The sequence below is a fragment of the Vicugna pacos genome, chromosome 13 (genome assembly GCF_048564905.1).
Source record: "Vicugna pacos chromosome 13, VicPac4, whole genome shotgun sequence".
Classification (NCBI taxonomy): domain Eukaryota; kingdom Metazoa; phylum Chordata; class Mammalia; order Artiodactyla; family Camelidae; genus Vicugna; species Vicugna pacos.
The window spans coordinates 58,770,370-58,795,809 of NC_132999.1; the positions used below are offsets into that span (position 1 = coordinate 58,770,370).

At 48.2% G+C, this 25,440-nt stretch overlaps 1 protein-coding gene across 3 annotated transcripts; it reads right to left on the reverse strand.

Annotated features, from left to right (window-relative positions):
* Positions 1-13,356: 13,356 nt before the first annotated feature.
* On the reverse strand, positions 13,357-23,790 carry CFAP107 (cilia and flagella associated protein 107). Of its 3 annotated transcripts, XM_072975851.1 has the most exons (5): positions 23,504-23,790; positions 22,258-22,341; positions 18,559-18,672; positions 15,023-15,200; positions 13,357-13,763 (listed from the first exon to the last, which is right to left on the reverse strand). In XM_072975851.1, the coding sequence occupies exons 1-5, from the start codon at positions 23,615-23,617 to the stop codon at positions 13,579-13,581; spliced, it is 675 nt and encodes a 224-aa protein (XP_072831952.1). In that variant the 5' UTR covers positions 23,618-23,790; the 3' UTR covers positions 13,357-13,578. The 3 variants fall into 3 exon arrangements, with proteins under 3 accessions (XP_072831952.1, XP_006197084.1, XP_031539429.1); XM_006197022.3 differs by lacking the exon at positions 22,258-22,341; XM_031683569.2 differs by lacking the exons at positions 18,559-18,672; positions 22,258-22,341.
* Between the last annotated feature and the right edge of the window lie 1,650 nt (positions 23,791-25,440).

Genomic DNA, 25,440 nt, shown 5'->3' on the forward strand with positions numbered 1-25,440 from the left:
GAGTCTGCATCTCTTCTTTGGTGCCTGAGGTTTTTATAGACCTTTCTAATCCCATCATCCCTCTTTCCAGCTACTAACTGTTCAATCAGGAAGGGTCACTTGATTAGATTCCAGACTGCCCATCAGACTGATCCTGATTGGATCTTCATCTTTCCCCAATTTACTTGCTGAGTCAGATATTCATCCAGCAAAGAAAAAGAACGAGGCAGGGTGGGAACCAAGGACTCTTTCATTCATTCACTCCACACACATGGATGAGTTATGCCGATATGGGCATTTAGGGCGGTGGATGTGAGACAAGGGCGGCATTATGGCTTCCTGACATTGGAGAGGAAAAATGAAACTTGAAAGCATCATTTTAGGGGAAATACCAAAATTATCAAAATGTCCCTGAATTTAAAAGCTTCATGAAGACAGGGGTGTCATTTACAAAGGAAACAAGATACATTTAAACTCATATCAAGGGTCACTTAGGTGTCATGTCAGAAGCACAGGACATCGTGAACCTATTCAGGGAGCAAGGGAAGTGCTTTGGGGGATGTGGTTGATTTTCCAGCCTTAATCCAAGCCTTCTCTGAAGGTGGACGGGTCAAAATCGCAATGAGCTGTGGCGGTGCGGGCTGGGCGCTGTGGAGCTGGGCCTTCCCAAAAGGACCCTGTGATTGTCTGCAAAACTGTGGAATAAAGGGTACTTTTATTCTTGGGAAGGAGGGAGGTGAAGATTTTTCCCTGGGTGTTATTTAGAAATTAAAAGGGAGTGTCTAAGAGGAGACAGTGTCATCTTTTTTGTTTTTTTAATAGACTTTATTCTTTGGAGCAGTTTCAGGTTCACAGCAGAATTGAGCAGAAAAAACAGAGAGCTTGCACATAGCCCTCTCCACCCACACATATATCCTCCCCTACCCTCGACATCCCTCATCAGTGGGATGGTACAATCGATGAACCAACATGGACATGTTATTATCAACCCAGGTCTATAGTTTACAGCAGGGTTCACTCTTGATGTTGTACATTCTATGGGCTTTGACAAATGCATCATGACATGGAGCCACTATAGTATCGTATGGAATAATTTCATTGCCCTAAAAATCCCTTGTGCTCCAGCTGTTCATTCCTCCCTCCCTCCCTCTCCCCAAACCCCTGGAAACCCTGGTCTTTTTATTGTTTCTGTAGCTGTGCCTTTTCCAGAATGTCATTTGGTTGGAATCATACAGTTTGTAGCCTTTTCAGGCTGAGATAGTGTCATCTTTGAGGGTGTATCCTTCCGGAAAGTTGGGATCAGGGCAGCAAACTGGCATTAAAAAAAAAAAAAAACCCAAAACTAAATCTGAGAATGTGAGCAAGGGAGAGGTGTCCTGCCCTGGAAATCAGACATTTCCAAGTCTAAGAGCCACCGAGGGAGGGTACTGCAGGCTCTTTGGGAACTTGGCGCCAGAGGGAGACATGAACGTGGATCAGTCACTCCTAACCCTGTCGTCCGCGCGCAGCTGCTCTCAGGAGATGCTTTCTTTAAGTTTTCTTTTTTTTTTTCCCCCCAACGAGGACATTTTCCAGATGACAAACGAGTCCATCCATTTTCCAGGGGCCTTGGGAGCAGAACCACCAGCCCTTTTCCAAGTGTATTTTGGTAATTACTGTTTCCTTAAACTCAGGTAAGTTCAATTCAGATTCTGATCAAGGTGACGCCGTTAAGCAAAGAAACAAAATTCTGTTTTTCCCTTCAGAGTAAGCACTGTTCACAAATACCAGCACCTTTGCCCACAGAAGTCAGGGGCTGTATTTGAGGCTTAAGGGTCTCCCGTGTCCAGGGATGGCTCCCACCCTGGGCTGCATCACATGGAGATTCTTTTGAGGTTTCAGGATGCAAAGAAAGTGAGATCCTCCCCCCACCCCAGAATTTTCCGTGCGTTTCAACCCTGCTCCCTCCATTTAACGTGATGCCCAAACAATCCTTGTGTACCACTGGCTGCCCAGCTGGGATTCTTTCAGGGGTGTCCTCCACCTTGATAACTTCCCAGAAGATTCCTTTCTCCACATTTCTTCCATGGCTAAACGTGGCCTTTGCATAAAATTGGATTAAACTGAATTGTACTCAATAGACATTTTAAGTCCCACCATCCATCCTCTTTATTAATGAGCTGCAATAGAATGAGATTTGTAACAACAATAATCATATAATAATCATACTATTAAACACAAGCTGGGTAAGTAATGGTGTCAGTACATTATATCGACGAATTCCAGTAACGTTCGCAGAAAATCTAGACGTCACTGCTATTTTCCCCATTTTTAAGCTGGTGAACCAAGGTCCCTGCTGGGTAGAGATTGCCTTGGTTGAAGGGATCAGAAGGACCCCTGGGTTCTCAGACAGTCTAACCTGTTGGAAAGGACTGACTGACAGACTTCACGCGATGACAGTGGAAATGGAGAAACTGCAGAGTCTAAGCTGGGGGTGTTCCTACGGCGTCCCACCTGCTGTGAGATCCCCCCCAAAATCATTATTTTCAAGTGGCAACTTGTAAATAGCTCCCTTAAGAAATCTCAAGGGCTGATATGGAACGCTACAAAGTGGCCAGACTCCAAGTTGCTCATTCTCAGATACACAAGAATTTGAAAGAGCTTTCCTGCCTCAGCAGGAATCAGCTGTGGGAGCTTTAAGTGGTGAAGGCAAGTTTTATTCAGGACTATCGCAATGGAGGAAAAGAGACCCCAGTATGGGACCGGGCTCCATTCACATTACAATGGATACAACTGGGGATTCATGATCAAGGAGCAAGGGGGTTGGTGGCTGGAATTTTGCTAAGAGGAGCCATCAGTTCCGGGAGCAATTCTGGTGAACCACTGAACAGAATTCTTGTTGAAGGCAGCCCAGCGTGATCAGATACCAAGAGAGGGCAGAGAGGAGTTTGGGGGTTTCCTGCAGACTGCCTTAGGGTTCTTGTTAAAATTGGGTATTGCGAAGAAGAGCACAGATAATCCCCGGAGAAGGTTCAGAAGGCTGAACAAATTTTGGTCAAACAAAGAACATTTGTCAGTTTGAGGGCACTGTGTTGAGGCTGTGGGTGGACAGTGCCAACCACCATGTAGTGAAGGGCTCGGCCAAATGAGGAACAGAATGCAAGCCACCGAGGCTGGGCAGGGAGGGTGCAGGCAGGTCACGTGGGACTTGCAATGAAGAGGGGATCCTTCGGGAGACTCCCATGATGTGACTAATGCCCTCCTGCTCACTGCGGTGGTGGCAGGGAGATCAAGCTGCAGGGACACAGGAGCCCGAAGGGAGAGGAGGGTGAGAGCACAGCCTTCACAGGCTTGGACGAAGCCAGCATGTTGGAGACCCACCGAGGTGTGGAGACATAGGAGGTGACGCAGCGCTGGCATATGCAGGAGGCTCGGGGGTGGGGGGGAAGCAAAGAGAGCAGGATGCCCACTGGGCTGCTGGCTTGGTCCCCTGGGGACTGGTCCTCTCTTTATGGTGATGGGTTGCTATGAAGTGAGTGTTTGCCTCAACCCCCTGACGAATTCATGTCTTGAAGCCTTAATCCCCAGTGTGCTGGGATTTGGAGATGGGTCTTGGGAGATAACTAGGTTTGCATGAGGCCGTGTGGGTGGAGCCCCAAGATGGGGTCAGTGCCCTTATCGGGGAACGAGGAGACCTGAGTGCACCCCACCCCCACCACGTGGGGAGACTAGGAAGCTGGCTCTCTGCACAGCCCGACCACGCCGGCTCCCTGATCTCAGGCTTCCAGCCTCCACAAACTGTCAGACATAAAGTCTCCTTGTTTAAGCCACCCACTCTGTGGTATACTGTTACAAGGACTTGGACAAAGTAAGACACTGGGGAACGGGACAGCAACAGTGTGAGGGGAACCATGAAGTGCTCTGTGCACTCGTGATTTTTTTTTTTTTGGACAAGACACAAAAAAACATTAAGAAGGTGACGCTCTGTATAGTAGGAAGTAAAGTGGAGGTCTCATGATTGACTTTACAATGTAATCACACTTACACAAAATTCCGTATAGATGTAACTTATCACTCTTTCATTCATTATTTCTGATCATGTCTCCGACATGCTCACCATTTCCCCAGGGTCCCACTAGATCTAGATAAAGAGTTTAGGATGTGAAAGTTACAGGGGCCCCACCCTCGTGGAATTGAAACCAGCCCCACAGGGTTAACAGAAACCGGTAACTCACAAATTCTTGAACGTGTCTCACAGGACAGTAGGTGAGGGAACAGGCCTCCCCGGAACCTGCCTTTGCCTGTCAAGCTCGCCTTCACTGTTCCTGTCAATTGCACACCCTCAAGTTTCACTTAGCTCAGACCACGTGTCACCTTAAACCACCCCCTATAGATGGCACCTCTGCCACAGGGGTCACTGTAGTAACGGCTGCTTAAGTGGTTTTTTCATGTCATGGCCATGCAGCCAGTCTTGCCCAGTTAAAACCAGTAAGACTACCGACCACTTAACCGGGCCTGCTTGAGTGTACAATGGATGCCCGTTTGACATCAGAAGGCCAAAAACTCCATCCTCAGATCATGCAGATGCCACCACCGTCTGCATGTGTATCCCACGAAGAAGCATGTGACTCAGGTGTGCCTGCACAGAGCAGCAGGCAGCTCACCTGTTTCTGCCTTCAGTCACCTATGTCTGCACCTCCGACCTCCCCGTGCTTGTCACGCATAAATACGCCAACTCCCTGGCCTTTGGAGAGGCAGATCTGAGACTTGTTCTCCTGCCCCTATTGTTGGCTGCTTTGTAAATAAACCCTGTCCCTGCCGTAAACTTCAGATCTTGTGGAGGGTTGGGACAGCGGGCATCTCAGAGAAGAAAATACATTTTTCTATGACCAAAGTCAGCCTGAAGTTGACAGAACTTTCAAACAATGATGGGAATAAAAGTTGCAGTGTGTTTATTAATTCAGCGAAACACTGCCTTTCACGTGCGTGGATTTCCCAGCCAGACTCATGCAAGGATGCTATGAGCTCAGGCTGTCCTGTGATTAATGGACGCAGAATTAGAAAGCAGAACCTTAGGCTCCTGAGTCCCATTCACCACTCCTTACCCCCAGTGTGGGACATCCATGGATGGACACCCGTGATGTCCTGTGACAGCACTCCTGAGCCAATAACACTTGCTTGAAATGGCCCCTAACCCCCAAGTGGGCTCAGGATTAAGTGGGTGTACTACAGTCATGACAGGAGAACTTCTTGTAAGAACCCTGGGTGGCCGGTCCATGTTGCCAGCAAGTCTGTGTGTCCTGATGGGAGAACCAGCACTTTTGAGAATCGTAATCGGGTAGCTGTGAAGGCGCTCTTGTGAAAGGGAGGGGTCTGCAGGGGGTGGCCGCCATCCTTTTACCCCTGCAGGGCCTGGGACTTGAGGAGGGCAGGAAGGACCCTTTCCAGTTGTGTGAGGGGCGGGGAGACTGGAAGTGCCGTTGGGGGAAATCCCCAGAAGGTCAGGTGCTCGCTGACAGCAGCTGTGTGTGCTTCCTCACTGGGTACCGGGACTCAGGGGCTGGGAGGAAAGGAGAGGAAAGGAGGCAAGGAGAGGCCAAGTGTTTTCAAGGCTAGAAAGCAGGTTGCATGAAGGCCGTGCTTCATCCTAGAATGCGGGGAAGGGGTAAAAGAAGGCCGGGGGAGCCCTGCACCCGTGCTGCGGGCTCCAGAAGCAGAGCTCTGGGGGTGTGTCCACCAAGGCGTGGCCTCTGCCCCACCTCATCGCCTGTGCACTTTATCTGATGCACAGGGAAGCCCACTAAAGGTGGCATGTGAGCCTGAGGGATCGCCTCTCTGCCTCCTTTCCTGGCTCCCCTGGGACTTGGCTGCACCCTCGCCCTTCTCTGCAGGTTTCCCTCTTCTAAGGGTCATGGCCTCCTTCAGCCCTGACTCAGCTGCAGCACTGGGGGTGGAGTGATGTCTCCTGGCACCAGCACTGCCCAGGAAGCACCCCCACACCGCTGATTTAAGGTGTCAGTTCCCTGCTGTCAGGGTCCCGGCTCCATCCTCCAGCCTCCTCTCAGGCTGGAGCTGTGAATCATCGGACAGAAAGAGTGGTCATGCACCGCGGTCCACGATCCTTGGGAACCGAGCTCAAACATCCCCTGAGCTCTCCGTCCCCCAAGCTCCACACTTGCCACATGGCACAGGCTTGATTTCTGCTGTTACATCTGCCGTCAAACCAGAGTCAAAGGCTCTCGAGGAAGAGGGCCCTCAGAGGACTTCTCTCTTGCATGAAGCTAGAAATCAAAGACGTTCTAAAATAAAAACGCTGCACTCAGTGTGGCCAAGGTTAAAATGGTTAATCATGGTTAATAGTTACTTTTATATTATGTGACCTTTACTTCAAATGTTTTTTACAGTGGCTGAAGAAGATCTCATATGATGTAATTTTATTGATGTGAAGTATCCCAAATCGGGAAATTCACACACAGAAAGTACAACGCGGTTGCCAGGTGCCAAGAGGTTTGGGAGGAAATGGGGAATGACCGTTAGTGGGTATAGAGTTTCTTTCTGGGCAATGAAATTGTCCTTCGGTTGTGGTGACAGTCGCAGCCTCCCGTAAATGTACTGAAAACCACTGACTGTGTTCTTTGAATGGATGGGTTGTGTGGTATAGAAGTTATATCTCAATAAAGCTGTCATGTATAGTTTTGAAATTTTTTTGGTTTTGTTTTTCTTTTGGGAAGGGAGGTAATTAGGTTTTTAATGTATTTTTTAATTAATTATTTTTATTTTTAAAAAAATTTTTAGTGGAGGTCCTGGGGATGGAACCTAGGACCTCGTGCCAGCTAAGCACACACTCTGTCACTGAGCTATCCCCTCCCCCCATTATATTTTTTTTTACATTTTTTATTGATTCATAATCATTTTACAGTGTTGTGTCAAATTCCAGTGTTCAGCACAATTTTTCCCCCGTTATATTTTTAATGACACACGTCACTCAATTTTTTTTTTATTTTGGAAAATGTAACTCCTTTGGGGAAAAATATATTATTACATTCACATGTAATGGGTGTTGTATTGTGATACACAATTGAAGGAAGGAAAGAGATTTTAATCTTTTCCCGCTTTAATTAGTGCGGGAAATGTTAATTGATATAACCCACATTTGCTAAAGCTCTTTAGGGTCTTCGATACATTTTAAAAGAAAATAGGAGTCTTGTGACCGGAAACTTGAAAACTGCTGATCTAGGAAGAAAATTTACCAAAAATAAAAGCAGTGGCTTTTCCCTACTGGTGAGAAAGTTAGGTGACAAGTCTTTCCTCCTTGTATCACTTTTAATCCTGCACCCACCATCCAGGCACGCCGGCTGTGGTCTGAGCGGTGAGGGCCAGCACAGGGAGGCACAGCCCCGCTCCCGCTCCTCCTCAGCTGTCCGTCTTAGATCCCACGAGACAACCAGAAGTGCGAGTGTCTGCTTTCGTATTCCATCCTATAAGCCTCGTCCCTATAACTTCGTTTCTTCAGTTTGATTTTGGCATATGTTCCCTGAATACTTTTCTCCAGTTTCATTGAGAATAGCTTACATTTAATAATCTATTTTGTATGTAATATTGTCCCATCTATTTAATACTGTATTCGTTTTAGGGGTACAGCATAATGATTTGATACAGGTTTGTATTGCCAAATGAGTACCACCATTGGTTTACTTAATCCATGACTTCATATAGTTACAATGTGTGTGTGTGTGTGTGTGTGATAAGAACTTTAAAGATCTATTCTCCTAGCAACAGACCCAGTGTTGTTACCTTTAGTCACCACGCTGTAGTTCATATCCTTGTGTCTTATTTATTTTGTACCTGGAAGTTTGTGTCTTTTGCCCGCCCTCATGCATCTACACCATCCTCCCAGCCTGCCTCTGGTAACCACCAATCCATCCATGTTGTCTGTATCTATGAGTTTAGGGTTTAGATTCCACATATTTATGTATATACAGTATAGTATTCATATATATATGTATGTATTTTCTCCATTACCCATTGATGGATACATTGGTTTCCATATCTTGGCTACGGTAGGTCACGCTGCAGTAAACTAAGGTCTGAGATATCTTTTTAAGAAAGTGGTTTTATTTCCTTCAGACATATACCCAGAAGGGGAATTGCTGGATCATATGGTTGTTCTATTTTAGTTTTTAAGGAGGCTCCATACTGTTTCCACAGTGGCTGCACCAACATGCATTGCCAACAACAGGGCACAAGGCTCCCTGCCCCCACACCCTCACCAACACTCACTATCTCTCGTCTTTCCAACAGCGGCAGTTCTAAACGGTGTGAGGAGATGTCACTTGTGGTTTTGATTTGCATCTCTCTGGTTAGTAACGTTGAGTATCTGTCTTATGCACCTGTTGGCCACCTCTGTGTCTACTTTGCCTGAGTGATATTTAGCATGACTTCTGATGTCGGCAGCATGCAGTCCCCTGCGAATAGGCAGAGTTAGAGAAATTCAGGATGCAGGTACACCTGAAGTGTGTTTCTTGGAGGAAGGGGTAAATCAGGCAGAGAACTGGGGTCTGGGGTGGAGGGGTAGCTCCCCAGAGGCCTCTCCACGCTGGGACCCAGGAGACTCAGTTCCAGCCCCGGCTCCGACCCAGAACTGCACACCCCACCCCGCGGTGCCTGAACCGCTCATCCCCTGCCTTTTCCGTGTTGTGCTTCACTCTCGGAACACTCACTGCGTCACGGAACACCGCAAAAAATCTAAACCAGCAAAAGTCGTGGGGGTCTCAGGAAGTAAATGACGCCCCTGAACTCCTAAAAGAAGCACAGGTCCTGTGTCTACACCTGGCTTCTCCTCCCCAGCACCCCTGGGTGTCACTCCGCACAGTCACTGAAGCCATCTCGGAACTCTCCCCACGCCTGCTCTAGGACACAGGCCTCTAGATCATGAAAAGCAGGCACGTGGGGAGGGCTGGGATGCGGCCAGGTTGTCCTCAGGGCCGTCTCAGCCCAAACTCCCATCCTCCATTTCTATTCATGTCACTGACCCCCTCCCTGCCCCGTGTGCTGTTCTGATGCCACCTCTTCCTCCAGGAGCCCCTCACACCTGTTCTCTGCCCACGGAAGACGTGGGCCTGCAGGAAGGAGGTGACTCAGAGCCCAGGACGCAGGATGTTCAGCATCCTCTCCTGCACAGACGTGGACACAGGTCTGATGGGACGCCCTGGAGTGGAGCTTCTGGCCCACCCTGAGTCCAACCGCTCTCTGGTTCCTTCTCTATTTCCACAACCCGGTAAGCAACGGCATCTCAGAGGGGACTAAAGTAGAATTTTCTCCCTCAGTAACCTTCTTTGACTCCTTCTAAGCTTTTGCTCTTCCAAGATCTTTTTCGAATCCAGGGTCCTGTCTTGGCTCACCTGGCTTCTGCCAAGCTTCCCCCTCACCCAGCTGTCCAGAGCATCTCGAGTCTCTTGCCACCAGAGGGCACTGTGGGCCCAGAATTGGCTGCTCTATGGGTTCCCAGAAGGAGGGTAAGAATGGTATGGCCTTGAACTAGGGGGAAGCCACGGAGAGGAGGATGGGGGATGGATCGAGACCACCCAGGCAGGGGCTTGCTAGGGGACCCAAAGTTTGTGAGTCAGGTTATGACATGACTTGATGCCTACTTTCCAGTCTCCCTGGCTGCTGATGGACAGCGCTGGGGAGTTAACAAGGAAACAGGCTACTCCTGGCAGGGGATCCTGGCTTGCACTTGAGTGGCCCTGGGGACAGCTTTTAGGATGTCCTTGAGGCAGAATCAGCAGCACTTTGCTCTTAGGGTGAAGGTGAGGCTTGAGGGCAAGACAAGTTGAGGCACCTCCTAGAATTTAGTCATGACTTCCTGAGATTGGCAGGAATGGGAAAGGAGCAGGTATGAAAAAAAAAAGTATGGAGTCTGCTGGGCCATGTCAGATTTGAGATGAATACATCATGGAGTGAAAAATATATCAAAAACCAAATAGCGCATGCAATATAATTCTATTCATATAAAATCTTACATATATTTATTCAAGAGCTATTTGCAAATGCCTCCCATGGAATTTGTATTTTATACCTGGTGTTGCAGGGTTGTGGGATGCGAGGGTGATTCCAGCCCCAGTAATTTGAAAGCCAGACCCACTGACCAAGGCAGGTCTCAGGCCCAGAAGAGCAAAGGCATGTGGCTTCATTCTGATGTTGTCAGGGTCATTGTGGGTCAGGCCAGAGTGACATTTTAGACTGTTTTCCCACATCAGAAGCTACAGGGTGGCAACCCAAAAGCCAAATGTGTCCCCAGACATGTTATGGGACAATGTTTTTAAAAAATAAAATTTGGGGCCAGAATTTTAAAATCAGATATTTATATGATAATTTATTTTCCAGTACCCCTAGGGGAAAATAATTAAAAGAAAGATCTAGCAACACTGAATCCACAGACCCAAAGGCCATCACTCAAAATTAACTCAGGGACAGCTTCCCTGAAGTAGGGGTCCCGTGCCCTTCAGGTCTCCCTGGTCCCTGCCTGCAATTCTTCACTCCCCCTACCTGGCCCTGGGGGTTGTGGGGTTCATGTCTCGTGGAGAAAGATGCCCAGGCAATTTGACCTGAGGCTGGGGATTTGTACCAGGCCGAGGAGGAAACCACTTCCCACTCCTGCAGTGGGAAGGGGGCGGGAAAACCCCCAGCTGGGTTTCAGAAACCACATGCAACCAAGCAGCTCCTCCTCCAGTGGCTGTGGGAGTCCAAGTCCAGGAAAAGCCAAGTCCAGCATGAAAGCCCGCTTCAGCAGGGACCTGGGTACCCCCGGTGTCCCAGCGACCTCAGCTGGAGAACCCAAGGCCCAGCGCATGAAATGAGCTGCCAGCAAGGTGACGTCTGGCCAGAACTGGGACCTCGGGGTGAGTCCCAAAGCGTTTGTAGGTCAACAGGGCTTTGCCTTCAAAATCTGGCATGAATTCTCTGAGCATCCATACACCTCTGTTCACCAACAACCCTCAAGTGTTTTCCAAGAACAAACAGAAAATCACTGGGTGGAGAAAACCTGGTTTTCACCTCTGCTGCCCACAGTTGGTGCCAACCAGAAACCCTGAACGTCAGGCCATAGCCGCCCGTAAATAATTGTCAAATTGGCCACCAGGGGGCAGGCTTGTCCCAGCCAATGCGCTGAACTCCAGGCGGGGCGGCCCAAGCTTGGCTCCTAAGGTGCTGGGTGACAGTCAAAGCATCACATCTAGGCAGAGGGAATGACTGTCACATGAGCGGACTCCACCTTAGGTCTGGGTCATCCGTTGTGGCCTCGTCTGTTTTCTTGATCACGCCTGTGGCCTTTGAACGTCAAACAACAGCCCTGAGGTTTATTGAGGTTTACTCTGCGCTAAGCTCTGGGCTCAGGGTCTCATCTGAGTTAGAGATCATCGTGGCACCCATTCGTTAGAGGAAGAGACAGATTCAGAGAGGGGCAGTAACTTCTTCAAGGCCACACAGCCGTAAGTGATGGAACTGCAATGTCTGTTTGTCGGTGCCCTTGAGTGTTGCGCTCCGTGCCCCAGCCCCTGGCAGTGCCCCGCTCACTTTAACCTCCATAATGCATTTCTGGAGTCGTAGGCTCCTCTCCTGCTGGAGCCCGAGACAGTATGAGGTCCAGACAGTTACCTCGTTTTCACGGCAGGATCTGTTTTTCCAAAAACCGCAGAGAGAAAATAAAAACGGAGCAGCTCAGCCTACTGCAGTGATTCCAAAGATGGGGTTTCGTTAGAAACGTGACTTCTTAGCCCCACCCCAGACCTACTATCCAGAAATTAAGAGGGTGGGCCCCACGTTGGTGTTTTAACAAGCACCACCCCCAACCCCGGCTATACCCACCAGCGAGGCTGAGGCTCCTCACCCTCGAACGTTCAGCTGAAGCGGGGATGTAGGAGAAGGGTCCTCACTGACTGGATTCCTCCCCTCCGTCCACCGGGCCACTGCTGTTGGATGGGCAGCTCAGCTGTTAATCTGGTAGCGATGTTTTAGTCTGACTTTTGAACACTTAAATCCAACTGACGTATGTCCGGTCACTGCGGTGTTAACAGCCACTTTTTAGGCTCGAGTGTGTGTGTGTGTGTGTGTGTGTGTAAGGCCACAGAGTGCTAACCAGGTGTGGGCAGACATGGGCCCTGGGTCCACTCACTCTGGCCTCCACCCTGGAGGTCCATTGTCCCTCCACCATCTCAACTACCCAGAAAGAACTAGAAGGATGGAGGGTTAAGTCACAGAACATATACTGAGTGCAGAGAACTCCTGCCTGGCATCCTGGCTCCAGATGAATTATGTGCCTCCCAAATGTCTGCATCCTCATCCCTGGAGCATGTCAGTGTGATCGTTTATAATCAAAAGGAACATTGCAGTTGTGATAAAGGGTTCTGAGATGGGAGGACAATGCTGGACTATCCGGAGAGGGGGGAGCCCATGGAAGCACAAGGGTCCTTCTAGAGGCAGACAGAGAGGAAAGAAGATGCTATGCTGCTGTGGAAATGGAGGAAGGGGCCACGAGCCAAGGGATGGAGATGCCTCCTCGAAGCCAGAAAAGGCAAGGAAACAACTCGCCCTAGAGCCTCCAGACGGAGCACAGCCCAGAAGCTCCCCTGTGGTCTGACACCCGGGGAGCTGTAAGTGAATAAATGTGTGTTGCTTTAAGACAGCACGTTTGTGGTATTTGTTACGGCAGCAGTAGGACCTAATGCACCATCTTCCTGGGCCTTGAACAAACCTGCCAAGCTTCTTCCCAGCTCACAGCCACACAGATGCTATCCCTGCAGCCCGAGCCACCCTGTCTTCCCACCCCAGCTGCCCCTGCACCTGGCTCGTCCCTCTCAGCATTCAGCCTCAATGTCCCCTCCTCCAGGAAGCCTTCCCAGACTAGATCATGTCTCCACACCCCCATTCCCGAGCTCTCATGGCACCCCTTTACTTCTGCACACCCTAGGGTTCACCCTTGTGAGCCACTGGCCCCCAAGATCCCGACTTCTGTAAGCCTGTCCCCCGACATCACCCTGTCCTGTAAGTATTTGTTAACTCTTTCTTTTGCTGGACTGAAGGCTCTGAGGCCAGAGGCTGGTTTGATCATGGCTCCATGAATGTTTGTGGGATGAACAGATATCTGCTGGAGGTGTGAGGGGGGCAGCTGGCTCCACCCTCAGCTGTCACTTGTGTCCTCTGCCACAGCCTTCCTCTGTTCCCCCTTCCTCCTGTCCGTCAGTCATTCAACAAACATTACTCCTGGAGGGGACAGACCAAGCTGTGAGTCATGCCACCTCTCTGGGCCTCAGTTTCCCCTTGTGTGAAGTGAGGGAACTTAAGGGTCCCTCCCGTTTCTCGTGACATTCAGGTCTATCTTCTACACATACATGACACTCCTTATGTCAAGGGCCTTTATTTGTGGGCTGGAAAAGAAAGGAATCTGTGGGTTTGGAGGAGGGGCTGGAATATAAAGCACAGACCACGATTCCAGGGGCCCCTCAGATGGGCCAGATTTAAAACTCTGGGAGTCTGCAGCCTCCTGCTGTCTGGCAGATCCGATGGGGCGGTGGGTCTCCAGGTGATTCCGCCTGCGCTGCCGGGGAGGGCGGGTGGCCGTTCTCAGAAGCGCGGGACAGGCTGCAGGCGAGGAGGGGGCACCGGAATCGCGTGCTCCCGCCGGGACAGAGCACCCGATGGAGGTCTGGGGAAGGAGGCGGTGTGAGTGCTCTCCCTCGGGGCCGCCTCGCGTGGGGCGAGCCATCTCCGCTTCAGCTGCTCAGAGAGTCCGTAGTTCGTAGGGGGAGCTGCGGGACGAAGCAGGGTCCGGGGGAACAGGGCTCAGAGGAGGGGGCCAGCCCGGCAGGGCCAGGAGAAGGGGCGCAGAGGCTTTCCCAGGCTGCTGTGCCCGGGACCTGGGCTGGCAGCGCACGGGAGGGAGGGAGAGGCTGGCCGAGAGCACTGCTTCTGCCAACCGCTGACAGCCTCAGCGTGCGGCCTGCTCCCCGTGTCCCCGGGAGGGGCCGGGCACTGGCAGAGCCTTGGGAGAGTCAGCCCCGTGACCTGATGGAAGGTGGCCCCGTCAGCTCCTTGGTGACTTGCTGCCCCACCCCAAAAGGGAAGGGAGGAGCGAGAGCTTGTGAGGTTGATCTGGAGGAGAAGCCCTTGCAAAAGGAATGCACTGTGACAAGCAGCTCACTCTCTGCCCTATCTATGTCCCTTGGCATCCAGGGTTAGGGCTGCAAAAAGATGGAGCCAAAGGATGGCGGGTAGCTTGAAATGTAAATCGGATCAAGGCACTTGCTTTGTAAATCTGTTCAAAGTCTTGTTCTCACGGGAGGAAAAATCCACACCCCTTACCGCGGCCTGTGAGCCCCTATAGACGTCCTCTACCACTGCCTTGCAGATTTTCCGCTTGCTCTCACCTTCCCGGGAAGGCTCTTCCCCCCAGTTCCTGCATGGCTCCCTTTTTCTCCACACAGCTGTCTCCTCGAGAAAGACCATCCCTGTCACTCCAGCCAAATGAGAATCAACACGCCTGCCTCACTTTCTCTCTGCTACCCGTTTTCTTTTCTTCAGACCATATATCCTGGTCCAAGGTGATCATATTTTCTAGATCTTAAGTCATCTCAGTTGTTAATGGTGTCTCCTCTGTCTTTCCACTGGGATGTCAACTCCCCGAGGGCAGGAATTCTGCCCTCTTTTGTCACTGCTCTGTCCCCAGGTGCTACAATAGGGCATGTCACCTGGGGAACAATCAGTATTTATGGAATGGATGACTGATACAAGTGTGCAGTGACGTTGCTCCACACCACCTGTGCTCTAGGGAAACGTGTTGCTGCAGGTGACAGCTTCATCACACAGCAACATCTTCCATTGTCACAGGGAAGGGACAGGTGACCTGGAGGGTAAATAGGATGCACCCCTATCTTCTCATCCCGATGCTCTGCTGGAACCAGGGCCACCTGCAAGGGCCCTTCTGCACGAGGAGGGCACACCCCAGCCCTAGGTGGCTAAGGACCCCTCAGAGCCCAATCCAAGGGGCAATCCCGAATTATAAAAATACCGAGAAGGGGGAAGTCAGATTTCTCTGGGAGCCACAGCAGCTGATGTCCATTCCAAGTGCGGAGCTGGGGCAGGTCCGGGTTATGGTTATGCCGGTTATAATGGTCATCATACGTGCTGATCAGATGGTGGTGCGAGGGCTCCTGGTGGTGGGTGATCAGGTGTTTGTACGGGAGCCCCTGGAAGGACAGACGCAGAGCACTTGTTACCAACTGGAGCACGGCACCCACCTGGCTGTGGATGGAGGCGGAGGCTGCCCGCCCTAGAGGTCTGATGGAGAGGGGGCTCCATAGGAATGTGGCCGCCTGAACCCTGAGGGCCACCAATGGGGAACACACCTGTCTGTCCCACTGCAACACAGCTCACCTTCAGACACACGTCCCAGCTCAGCTGCTGTCAGTTCTCTGTATGACTGGCCCCCAGCCTGTGCCAAGTCCCTAGAATGAGCTATGAGGACACATTAAAATGAAAGTCAGGACACCCAGCTGAATAGGAAGTTGGAGCCATCTCACTGCACGCCCTTGTGATCTGAAACTACCCCCTTTGATTTGTCCCAAGTCTCATCCATCCAAGCGCCTATTTCCATGGCAAGTGGAAGATGCTGAATGCTGAGCCTGGCGTCTGCTCCTTCTGTTTCAGTCAGTTACTATGGGAAGAGTCAGTGAATGCTCCATAAATTGCCTTCTCCTGCAAAGGATTTATGGCTCCCTCAGCTGGAGGCTCAGAGAGTGGTTTCTTTGGTGGGAGTTATTTACGGGGGGAAGAGAGCCGTGTTCTCCTCACTCGGGGACGTTTGCCTGCATCAGTGCTTTTCCTAAGAAAATCCTCTCGGCCCTGGAGGGGAGTCCTAGGGGACTGGGCTGATTTACAGGGGAGGATAATGTGGATTTCCATGCTCGTCCTCTTGTCTGGAGCAGACGGGGAGGTCTGTGTCTGCTGTGGTCTAAAAAGGCTGGCTGCACCCAATATTTCAAGTGGCGGTTCCGTAAATCAGTCAGATCACAATGCCAAAGGGAGACGAGGGTGGATGGGCGCAAATATTAAGCAGGGGTTCCCAAGATCCACATCACCGGGTGCCCGGAGTGTATTTCCAAGGTCAGGGAAAGCAAGTTGGAGGGGCTCCCATCAACCAAGGGACATTCTAAGGAGGCAACGCAGCAGGGGTAAAGGAGAGAGGCCAAGGGGGATTTTCTTGCTGTTTCCCTCGATGTGGGGAACAGCTCTGCTTCCTTGACTATATACACAGGATTTTTTTTTTTTTGATCGGGTATGGTGAGCTGACAGACGCAGAGACAACTGCCCCTGAAAGAAGAGCTTATTACGTACAAGTCCCGACAGGACGGGGCACACCGCATCAGGCAGGGCCACGGGGGAAGCACCAGGGCTGGTCAGGAGGCAGAGGGAGTGAAGGGAGAGCATGGCCCAGGGCTCTCCCTTGTTGTAGTTTCCAGCAGAGGAAAGGGCGAGGCAGGTGGCAAGTTCGAGAAGTGTAGGATGGCACAGTGCGGATACCTTCAGCAGGCTCTAGGCTATAGGGTGTCTCTGGTTGCACCTGGCCCTGGAGTGATTTAGGACAGGGGGAAATCGGCTTCCAGTACGGGAGCATTATTAGATAAAGGAGGCGTTGGAAGGATGGACTCTTGATTGGTCGGTGTGCATCTGAAAGGCATGGTGGCAGGCAAGGTGTTGACTAGCCCTAGGAATTAGCCTAGCCCTGGGAAAGGCAGCCTCTCCAGGATTCATAAGGCCCCTCAAATTTAAAAGCATCATAAAATACAGAAAACAAAAAACATGATTAATGCACTTGCCTAGGAGATAATAACGCCATCTACCCATGGGCAGTTTGAAGAGCAGAGGTCGTGTTTTCCTGAGAAGGGAGAAGAGTGAAGTGGGGCAGGAGATGGCAAAGGAGGCCATCCAAGCAGGGGAGCACAGGGTGAAGCACACAGAAGAGCTGACAGAAGTGAAACAGCCGCGTGGAGGAGATGCTGTGTCCAGGGTCCTCGGCACACAAGCGGGCTATCGGAACAGAGCCCCTGGGAACGAATATCTGATTGCTTGGTTCCATTTTGTGTGCGTGTCGGAGGAGATATCTTAATGTTTACCAGACTGTATGTATGTGTTTCATCAGGGTTTATGATGGGCCAACAAAGGTCTACAAGAAAGGGCATCTAACGTATACTGAGACCTAGGCTAAATGCCTCATGTACATTGATGGCTGGGGGCTGGAAGCCCCAGATTGTGGGTTCTAATTTCGACTTCCTTGTATTAAAATGCATTTGTGTTTTTAGTGCACACCAGTGCGAATGGTTGGCAGCCCCAGAGCATCAGCACGGTCCAAGGATGCCAGTGTGGTCCAGGGATGCTAGCACAGAACTGAAAATCTGACACTGTTTATCCTAACATGAATCCCCAAATGTAGAAGATGGAGAGTCAGCTCTGGTAGATGATGAAAAGGGACCTGAGGGGACTCCTTGCTTGTTTTCTCAATTTGCCAAGCAGCCCCCTGCTCATACCCTTACCGACAAGCCACGCAGCTTCAGACAGGACACTTACCACCCTTGGGCACCTTTTATCTGAAAATGAGGGCACTGAGCTGGACAGTCCCTTGGGTCCCTTCCAGCTCTAAAATGTTTCATCCTGACAGATGTCCACCCCTCATTCTGTGCCTCCCTGTCGCCATTTAGGCAGAGGTAGGGTTACGTGGGATGGAAGGTGGGGGCGTACAGAAATCACCTGCACCTGCAGCAGGCTGTCAAAAGCAGCAACTTTGGGGAACACTCGGAGCGTGGCGGGGACAGGGCATGTCTGTGCACCCCAAGGGTGAGCGCCTGTAGGCTTATTCCTCCCAGGCTGAGACTGGTGGGTGGTACCCATGAGGTCTGGGGACGGGGAGGCTCTCTCTGCTGTTCCTGGCATGGCCAGGATCTCTGAGCTTCTGGCACACTCTCCCCTAGGCTAATAAATGTCTCAAATGCCTGGTCTTGGGCGAGGGAGGCATGTTCTGAGGTTGCAGTGCCCTGTGCCCTGCTCTGGAGGCCGGGAGCACATCCATATGCACAAACAGGCACCCGAGAGTGAGAGAGCGTTGAAAGGTCCTGAACTTCTCATACGAAAGAACGAGAAGCTTGGGCTTAGATGATACAAACACCGTCTGTCCAAACATCACCACGACTTACGCTGGCAGCGCCTTGTGTGATTCCTGACCACATTCATCTTAAGCCAACGCTTACCTTTGTTTATTTCCTGCATCCTTTGCCTGCATCCTGTTGGCAGAGTGTGGAGACACGGGAGAAGTGGTCCAGGAAAGCTCTGGGATACCTGGCAGGGGGAACGCTACCAGCCTGAATTAGATGGACTTCTGCTCCATGAGTAAACAAGGGTAAATGAGATCGTCAACCTTTTGGCTGGAGAGGGTGTTAAAGAGACCGCTTTTGAGTTCCAGGAGGGAGCCGAGCCTAGAGGAGTCTGGCTGTCAGTGTCTCCTGAGCGTTGGGAGGGGCCCGGGCCAGAGCGTGGGGCTCGGAGCCCACTTACCTCAACTCTCCTCTTGCTGTACCACATGGAGATGTGGTCCGGTCTGTGACCCGGGAAGGGGACGTACTCTTTTCTGTAAATGGACTGGGGTGTTTTCTCAGTGTCTTTCGTGAACTGGAAAAGAGCAGATACTCGGGACAATTTCTGTGATGCCCCTTCTCAAACGTCTGCTGCAGCCCCTCTGCTCCCGGCTGCTGGAAAGGGCATCCCGCACAACACAGGCTTACTAACACCCTCTCCCTTCCAGTACTTGGAAAGGGGTGTGCTCAGGGACTTAGTGCCCCTGCCCCTCCGAGACCCCTCGGGAAAGCCAACCTGGTCTCACCTGACCACGTGTACCCTGTCCCCTCTCTCATCTTCTCTCTCCCTGCTCCTCCCTCCTACTTGCCTCCTCCGTTTTTCTTCCTCCTTTGTTCCTAACTCTTCCCAGCTCTCCTCTTTCTTTCCTCCATCACATTCTGGGTTTTGGTTAATTCTGTTTAAAAAGTTTATTGTAGTAAAATGTGCATAATAAAATTGACCATTTTAACCAATTTTAAGTGTACAGTTTGGTGGCATTCAAAGTACATTCTCATGGTTGTATCACCATCACCACCATCCATCTCCAGAAACTTATCATCATCTCAAACCTTGTCCTGATTAAGCAGCAACTCCCCATTCTCCGCTCCCTCAGCCCCTGGCAGCCACCATTCTAGTTTCTGTCTCTGTGAATTTGTCTACTCTAGGTACCTCAGATAAGTGGAAGTATATGATACACTATTTGACTTTTGGTGACTGGCTCATTTGACTTAGCATAGTGTCTTCAAGGTTCATCCATTGCCGTGTGTCATGATTTTCTTTCTTTTAAAGGCTGAATAATAGTCCATCGTATGCATGTGCTCCGTTTGGCTTATCTATTCATTGGTCATTGGGTTGCTGCTACATTTTAGCTAGTGCACATAATGCTACTATGAACGTGAACATGCAAGTGTCCCTCTTCAAGATCCTGCTTTCATTATGTCGGTGCATAAAATTTTTAATTTTGATGAAGTTCAATTTACCCATTTTTTCTCTTGTTGCCTGTGTCTTTGATGTCATAGCCAAGAAATCATGACCCGATTCAACGTCACGAAGCTTTCTCTTGAGTTTTCTTCTAAGACGTTTATAGTTTTATGTCTTACATTTGGGTCTTCAACCTTTTTGAATTACTATTTGAATATGGTGTGAGGTAAGGGTCTGACTTATTTTGCACAAACATGGTGTTAGTGGTGGGCTTTTCTTATATGACATTTGTTACGTTAAGTAACAATGAGGTAGAATTTACCAGTGATGCCACCTAGTCATGGTTTTATTTGGGGGAGGTTTTTGATTACTGATTCAATTTCTTCACTAGTTATAGTTCTATTCAGATTTTCTATTTCTTAATAACCCTTTCTTCCAAATACACTTTCTTTGGCTCTTGTAACATTTTATGACTTAAAATCTTTTTTTAGGATATTAGTATAGACACCTCACTCTCTTTTGGTTACTGTTTGCAGGGATGTCTTTTTCTATTTATCATTTTCAACCTATGCATGTCCTTAGATTTAAAGATGGTCTCATAGATGGCATATAGGGGAATCCTGGATTTTTTCCCCCCAATCTGCCAGTCTGTGTCTTTTGATGAGTGTTTAATCTATTTATATTTCAAGTAATTTTTTGGCTGAACATTGAGCATTGGAAAAAACAACAACCTCATTTTGTTATTTATTTTTTGTATATTTTGCAGGGCTTTTGGTCCCTCATTTCCTCCATTACTGCCTTTCTTTGTGTTTACTTGTTTTTTTTTTATAGTGACACATTTTTATTTTTTTCTTATTTCCTTTCATATATATTCTAGAGATATTTTCTTTGTAGTTATCATGGGGATTACATATAACATCTTAAATTTACAACAATCTATTTAAAATTGATACTAACTTGACTTAGCTTATTAATAAAAACACTCCTTTACAGCTCTGCCCTCTCCCATTTTATGTTATTGACATCACAATTCCATCTTGACATACTGCGTACCCATTAACATGGATTTATAATTATTTCTATGCATTTTTAATCCTGTCGAAAATAGTGGAATTACAAACCAAAACTGCAATAATATTGGTTTTTATATTTGCCTGTGTGTTTATCTTTATCAGAGGTCTTTATATTTTCATATGGCTTCAAATTACTGTCTAGCATTGCTCCATTTCAACTTCAAGGATTCTCTGTAGCATTTCTCGTAGGGCAGATCCGGTGGTGATGAACTCCCTCAGTTTTTGTTTAATCTGGGGACATTTAAATTTCTCCATTTTTCAAGGACGGTTTTGCTGGCTAAAGTACTCTGAGTTGATAGTGGGGTGTATTTTCTGTCGTTTTTGAGCCTTTTAAATATATCGCCCCACTGCCTTCTACCTGCAACGTTTCTGCTGTGAAATCTAACGATAGTCTTATTAAGGCTTCCTTGTATATGATGAGTCATTTTTCTCTTGCTGCTTCCAAGGGTCTCTCTTTGTCTTTGTCTTTCAACAGTTTGATTATAATTGTCTCTGTGTGGGTCTCTTTGGGGATTTATCTTATTTGGACTTCATTAAGCTTCTTGGATTTGTAGATACATGACTTTTCTTCCTGTCTGGGAAATTTTCAGCCATTATTTCTTCAAGTAATTTCTCTGCCCCTTTCTTTCTTTTTTCTCCCATAATCTGAATGTTGGTCAGTTTGATGATGTCCCATGAGTCCTTGGGCTCTGTTAACTTTTCTTCTTTCATATTTCTTTTGCTCCCTAGACTCAATAATTTCAAATGATCTGTCTTCAAGTCCTCTGATTCTTTCTTCTTCGTGTTCAAGTCCACTGCTGAATGCTTCTAGGGAATTTTTTCAGTTTAGTTACTGTATTTTTCAGCTCCATCATTTTTGTTTGGTTCCTTTGTATAATTTTTATCTTTCATTAATATTCTCATTTTGCTCATATACCATTTTCCTGACTTCCTTTAGTCCTTTGTCCATATTTTCTTTTAGCTCTTTAAGCATATTTAAGACAGTTGTTTTAAAGTTTTTGTCTGGTACTTCTGCTGCCTGTGTTTCTTCAGGGACCATTTCTGCCACTTTATTTTCTTCCTTGGAATAGCCCATGTTTTCCTGTTTCTTGGTGTTTCTTGGTATTCCTTGTCTTTTTTTTTTTTTTCAGCTGAACATTGAGCACTTGAAAAAACAACCATCTCTTCTAGTCTTTACAGACAGGTTCCATTCAAGGAAAGATCTCCACTAAGTAGTAGGGCATGTTCTGAGCCTTGGAATCAGCCAGGTATGAAGGTTTAAGTTCTTCTCAGGACTTTCCTGAGCAGGAGCATCCTGCCTAGCCCTCTGTGTGTGTGTGTGTGTGTGTGTGTGTGTGTATCCGTCCCCATGTGTGTCCATGTGTGTGCTTTATATTTCTGCTATATGCATGGCTGCTTTAAAATGCCTTAATTCTCCAAGGAATCTCTCCCCAGCTTCTTCTCAGAGACTTGGATGTTCTGTTGCATTCCTCTACCTGTAATTTCTTGCCCCAGACATTTGCAAATTTGTGGTCCCCTGGCAGCTTTCACTAGCTGTGACCACTGCTGCTCTCCACAGCTCTTCCTAGTCTGAAATGAACTATCTACTTCTCCCTGTCTGTGCTCTGAGGAGTCAAAACAGAGACCAATCCCTCACGCAACTTACAGACAGATTACTCCACTCCCTTTGGGTTTGAGGGAGGGAACAAGGAGCTGGGCCACTGCTTCCCTCATGCTGCACGATGCTGGGCTGGGGAGGGGATGGAGAAAGGGCAAGTAAAAATGCTGGGGAACTTCCTACTATTTTGAACGTGGCTCTTTCTAAATTAGGCATTTGATTGTTTGCTTTAAACCTTTGTTTTCCAGAGTTCCTGTATCATTGTTTCTGTTAGGCTAGATTTGATTTTTAAGTGTTAACATGGAAAGACAAGCAACCTGGAGGTTCTTAATCTGCCATCTTTCTGACATCACACCAACTCTGCTCTCTTTATGCAATCTCCTCTAGGTGTAAGACCCATAGTATCCCTGGGTATTACCTTACCTACAGGATTCTGGACGGATTGCTCAGCCAGTCCTTCTTGCCCTTGAAACTTTCCCTACACACACCTGTTTCCCAGACAAAGCCAAGTACTGACAGAGCTAACAATGGCCACAAGCCATGTCTGGCCAGAGGGGTAGTAAATGCTAATGTTCCCCATGAAACAGCCTTTTGCAATTCTCAGAAGTCACCATCAACCTTCTCCACACTTACACCAAAGCTGCCAGTTCTATCTCAGCTTCTTTCCCTTGCCTATTTTCCAGGAAGACATGAGGATGTCTAGATGTCTCTGCAGAAATTTAAGTGGGTCAGTCTTGATTGCCACATATGAAGATACTCAATTTTAAGGATGCCAATCCAAACAAAGTATTTTGTGACGACCTGGAAAGTACATGGGAACATCAAAGGCCCATTTGTTCTATTTTGCAAGTGAAAACTGAAATGCACAGGCAGGGCAGGCTTGTGCAACAGGTGGCAGAGAGCAGCAGTTCACCCCCAGGCATCAACACAAGGAGTTTCCAGCCTGTCTTGGCAGGTAACACCTACTGGAAAGGCCCAGCCCAGGGAGAGCAGATGGTCTTCAAATCAAGATGCAGCAGAACTAGGGAACATCAGGTGCCTAGAAACACTCCACAGAATATATTACTGTGAGGCACAACCATATTCACACCTGTCCTATGATGTTTTCAAGATGTAATAGGGATCTTGATGATTGCTTGAACATAACTCCCTATATATAGCACAGAGTCCCTAAAGCCACCTTCTTAAGTTGCAACCATCTATGGCTCTTGATTTGGAAATAATAAAGCCCTCGTTCCTACCTCTCCCTGCCAGGTCCCCCTCTGAGCCCTCTGTCCACCTTCTCTTTTCTTACCTTCCTCCTCTCCTCCAACCAGTTTCCAGTGAGCACTCTGGCTGAATACTTGGTCTCAGTCTTCCAGCCTGGAGTGGAAAATGACTGTGGACTTACTGCAGTAGAAAACTGCATGGTAAGGATTTGCCCGGAATTTCTTTGCCTTGATACAGTTAGTTTAAGGTTTCGGGGGAAGGGAGATGTTATGAATCGCTGAGTTTGGGGTGCCTTTTTTTCTTTTCAGCAGTCCTTCTGAGTGGTGGCACCCTGCTAACTTTACAGAATAAAAAAGGGCCCTGAGAGTCCGCTTTCAGCCTCCTGGGAGAGGTGCCGTGATCTTGGATTCCCTACTGTTGACTGTCTCCATGGTGACAGAGTCTGAGTAGAAGTACTTTCCTTACGGGAGTAGCTGATTCTTCAGGAGCAAAACCGACGCCACAAAAGCAAATCAAACCAGTGGCACCCGCCACAAACACGGGAGCCAGAAGGACCTGGATTCTGTGCTGTCACCTTTTAAGAGGCATCATCTTTGCTGCATTTTCACAGCCAGGATGAGATGAGATGAGCACATCCTACTACGCAATGATGCTGATGGGCCAGGCCCCTCACTGAGACATCGACATGTACTCGCTTGTTTAATCCTTGGAGCAACCCTATGAAGCAGGTACTGCAGTCATACCCATTTTATGGATGAGGACACTGGAGCAAAGAGGGATTAACTAGCTGCCTCAGGTTACACATGTGGAAATTTGGGATTTAAATACACTTTCATTCAGGTCTAAATCCCTGGGCTCTCTCTACTCACCGCCCGTCTGCCCCTTTGCTTTAGGGGCTTCCAGGAAGAATCCTGTCTTTGTGGTCAAACCAATAAATATGATTCATTCAGTCAGTCTTCATTCATTCATTCCATAGTCATTTTGTTAAGCATATGCTACGTCTAGGACACTAAGCTGGGGCGACAATGTGTCAGTGACTAGACTAGGTCCCCATCCCCTTACAGCTCAATCTGGTGGGATAAAGGCCATTATCTTGCTTATTCATTGAGCAAAAAAGTCAGGAACCGCCTAGAAGTCTGTCCACAGAGGGCTGGTTCAAGAAATTGTGGCACATCGTATAATGAAATACTCCATAGCTGTTAAAATTGCTGACATACAAAGATGCCAACAACATACGGCTTATAGAAGCAGGACGCTGTTGTCTTGCTTGCCACAAATGAAGGCGTTCGATTTTAAGCAGATTTCACTACTGCTGCTGTTGTGGGATTTTGTTAGACTGCATTAACCTCGTAGAAAGGACGTACTTGCTTTTTGTATTATCTAGGACAGTTTATGGAAGATTAATGTATTTCTTCCCAGAATATGAAGTAAGTCAAAACATCTGGGCCAGGAGATTTCTGCTTTGTTTTGTTTATCTTTGTTTGAGGGTTTTTCAGTTTAGACTTAATGTCTTTTATTAGATACAAAACTAATCAGACTTTTCTCTTTCCTTTAATGTCGGTTTGGTGAATTGTATTTTTCTAGGAATTTGCATATTTTATCTAGATTTTCAAATTTGGGGACATATGTTGTTCATAATGTCCTCTTATCATTTTCTTAATTTCTCTATTTAAAGTCTCATTTTATTCCTACTATTTATTACCTGTGCTTCCTCCTTTTTTTCTTTGTTGGTCTCCCCAGATACTGATCAATTTTATCAGTCTTTTCAAGCAGCAAAAATGTGGCATTGTGGATCATCTCTACTGTACCATTATTTTATAGTTTTTTTGCCCAAAAGATATTTTTAAAGTATATAAAGGTAAGTATATTGAGAAGTATTAAATACTTTTTTAATACTTACTCGTTCAATCATTTTAGCTATTTCATGTTCAAATATTGCTTCTGCCTTGTACCTCTCTCCTTTTTTTCTGGGATGCCAATTGCATACTTGCCACAGCTTCCCACTGAATCCTCCGTGCCTCC

Excerpts from the sequence above, each read along its gene's own strand:
- CFAP107 (XM_072975851.1), bottom strand. The coding sequence starts at position 23,617 with ATGCAGTTTTCTACTGCAGTAAGTCCACAGTCATTTTCCACTCCAGGC. Across the intron at positions 22,342-23,503 it reads GGTTGGAGGAGAGGAGGAAG|CCCAGCATCGTGCAGCATGA; the intron begins GTAAGAAAAGAG and ends TCCCCTCCCCAG. Across the intron at positions 15,201-18,558 it reads ACAGCAAGAGGAGAGTTGAG|GGGCTCCCGTACAAACACCT; the intron begins GTAAGTGGGCTC and ends CTGTCCTTCCAG.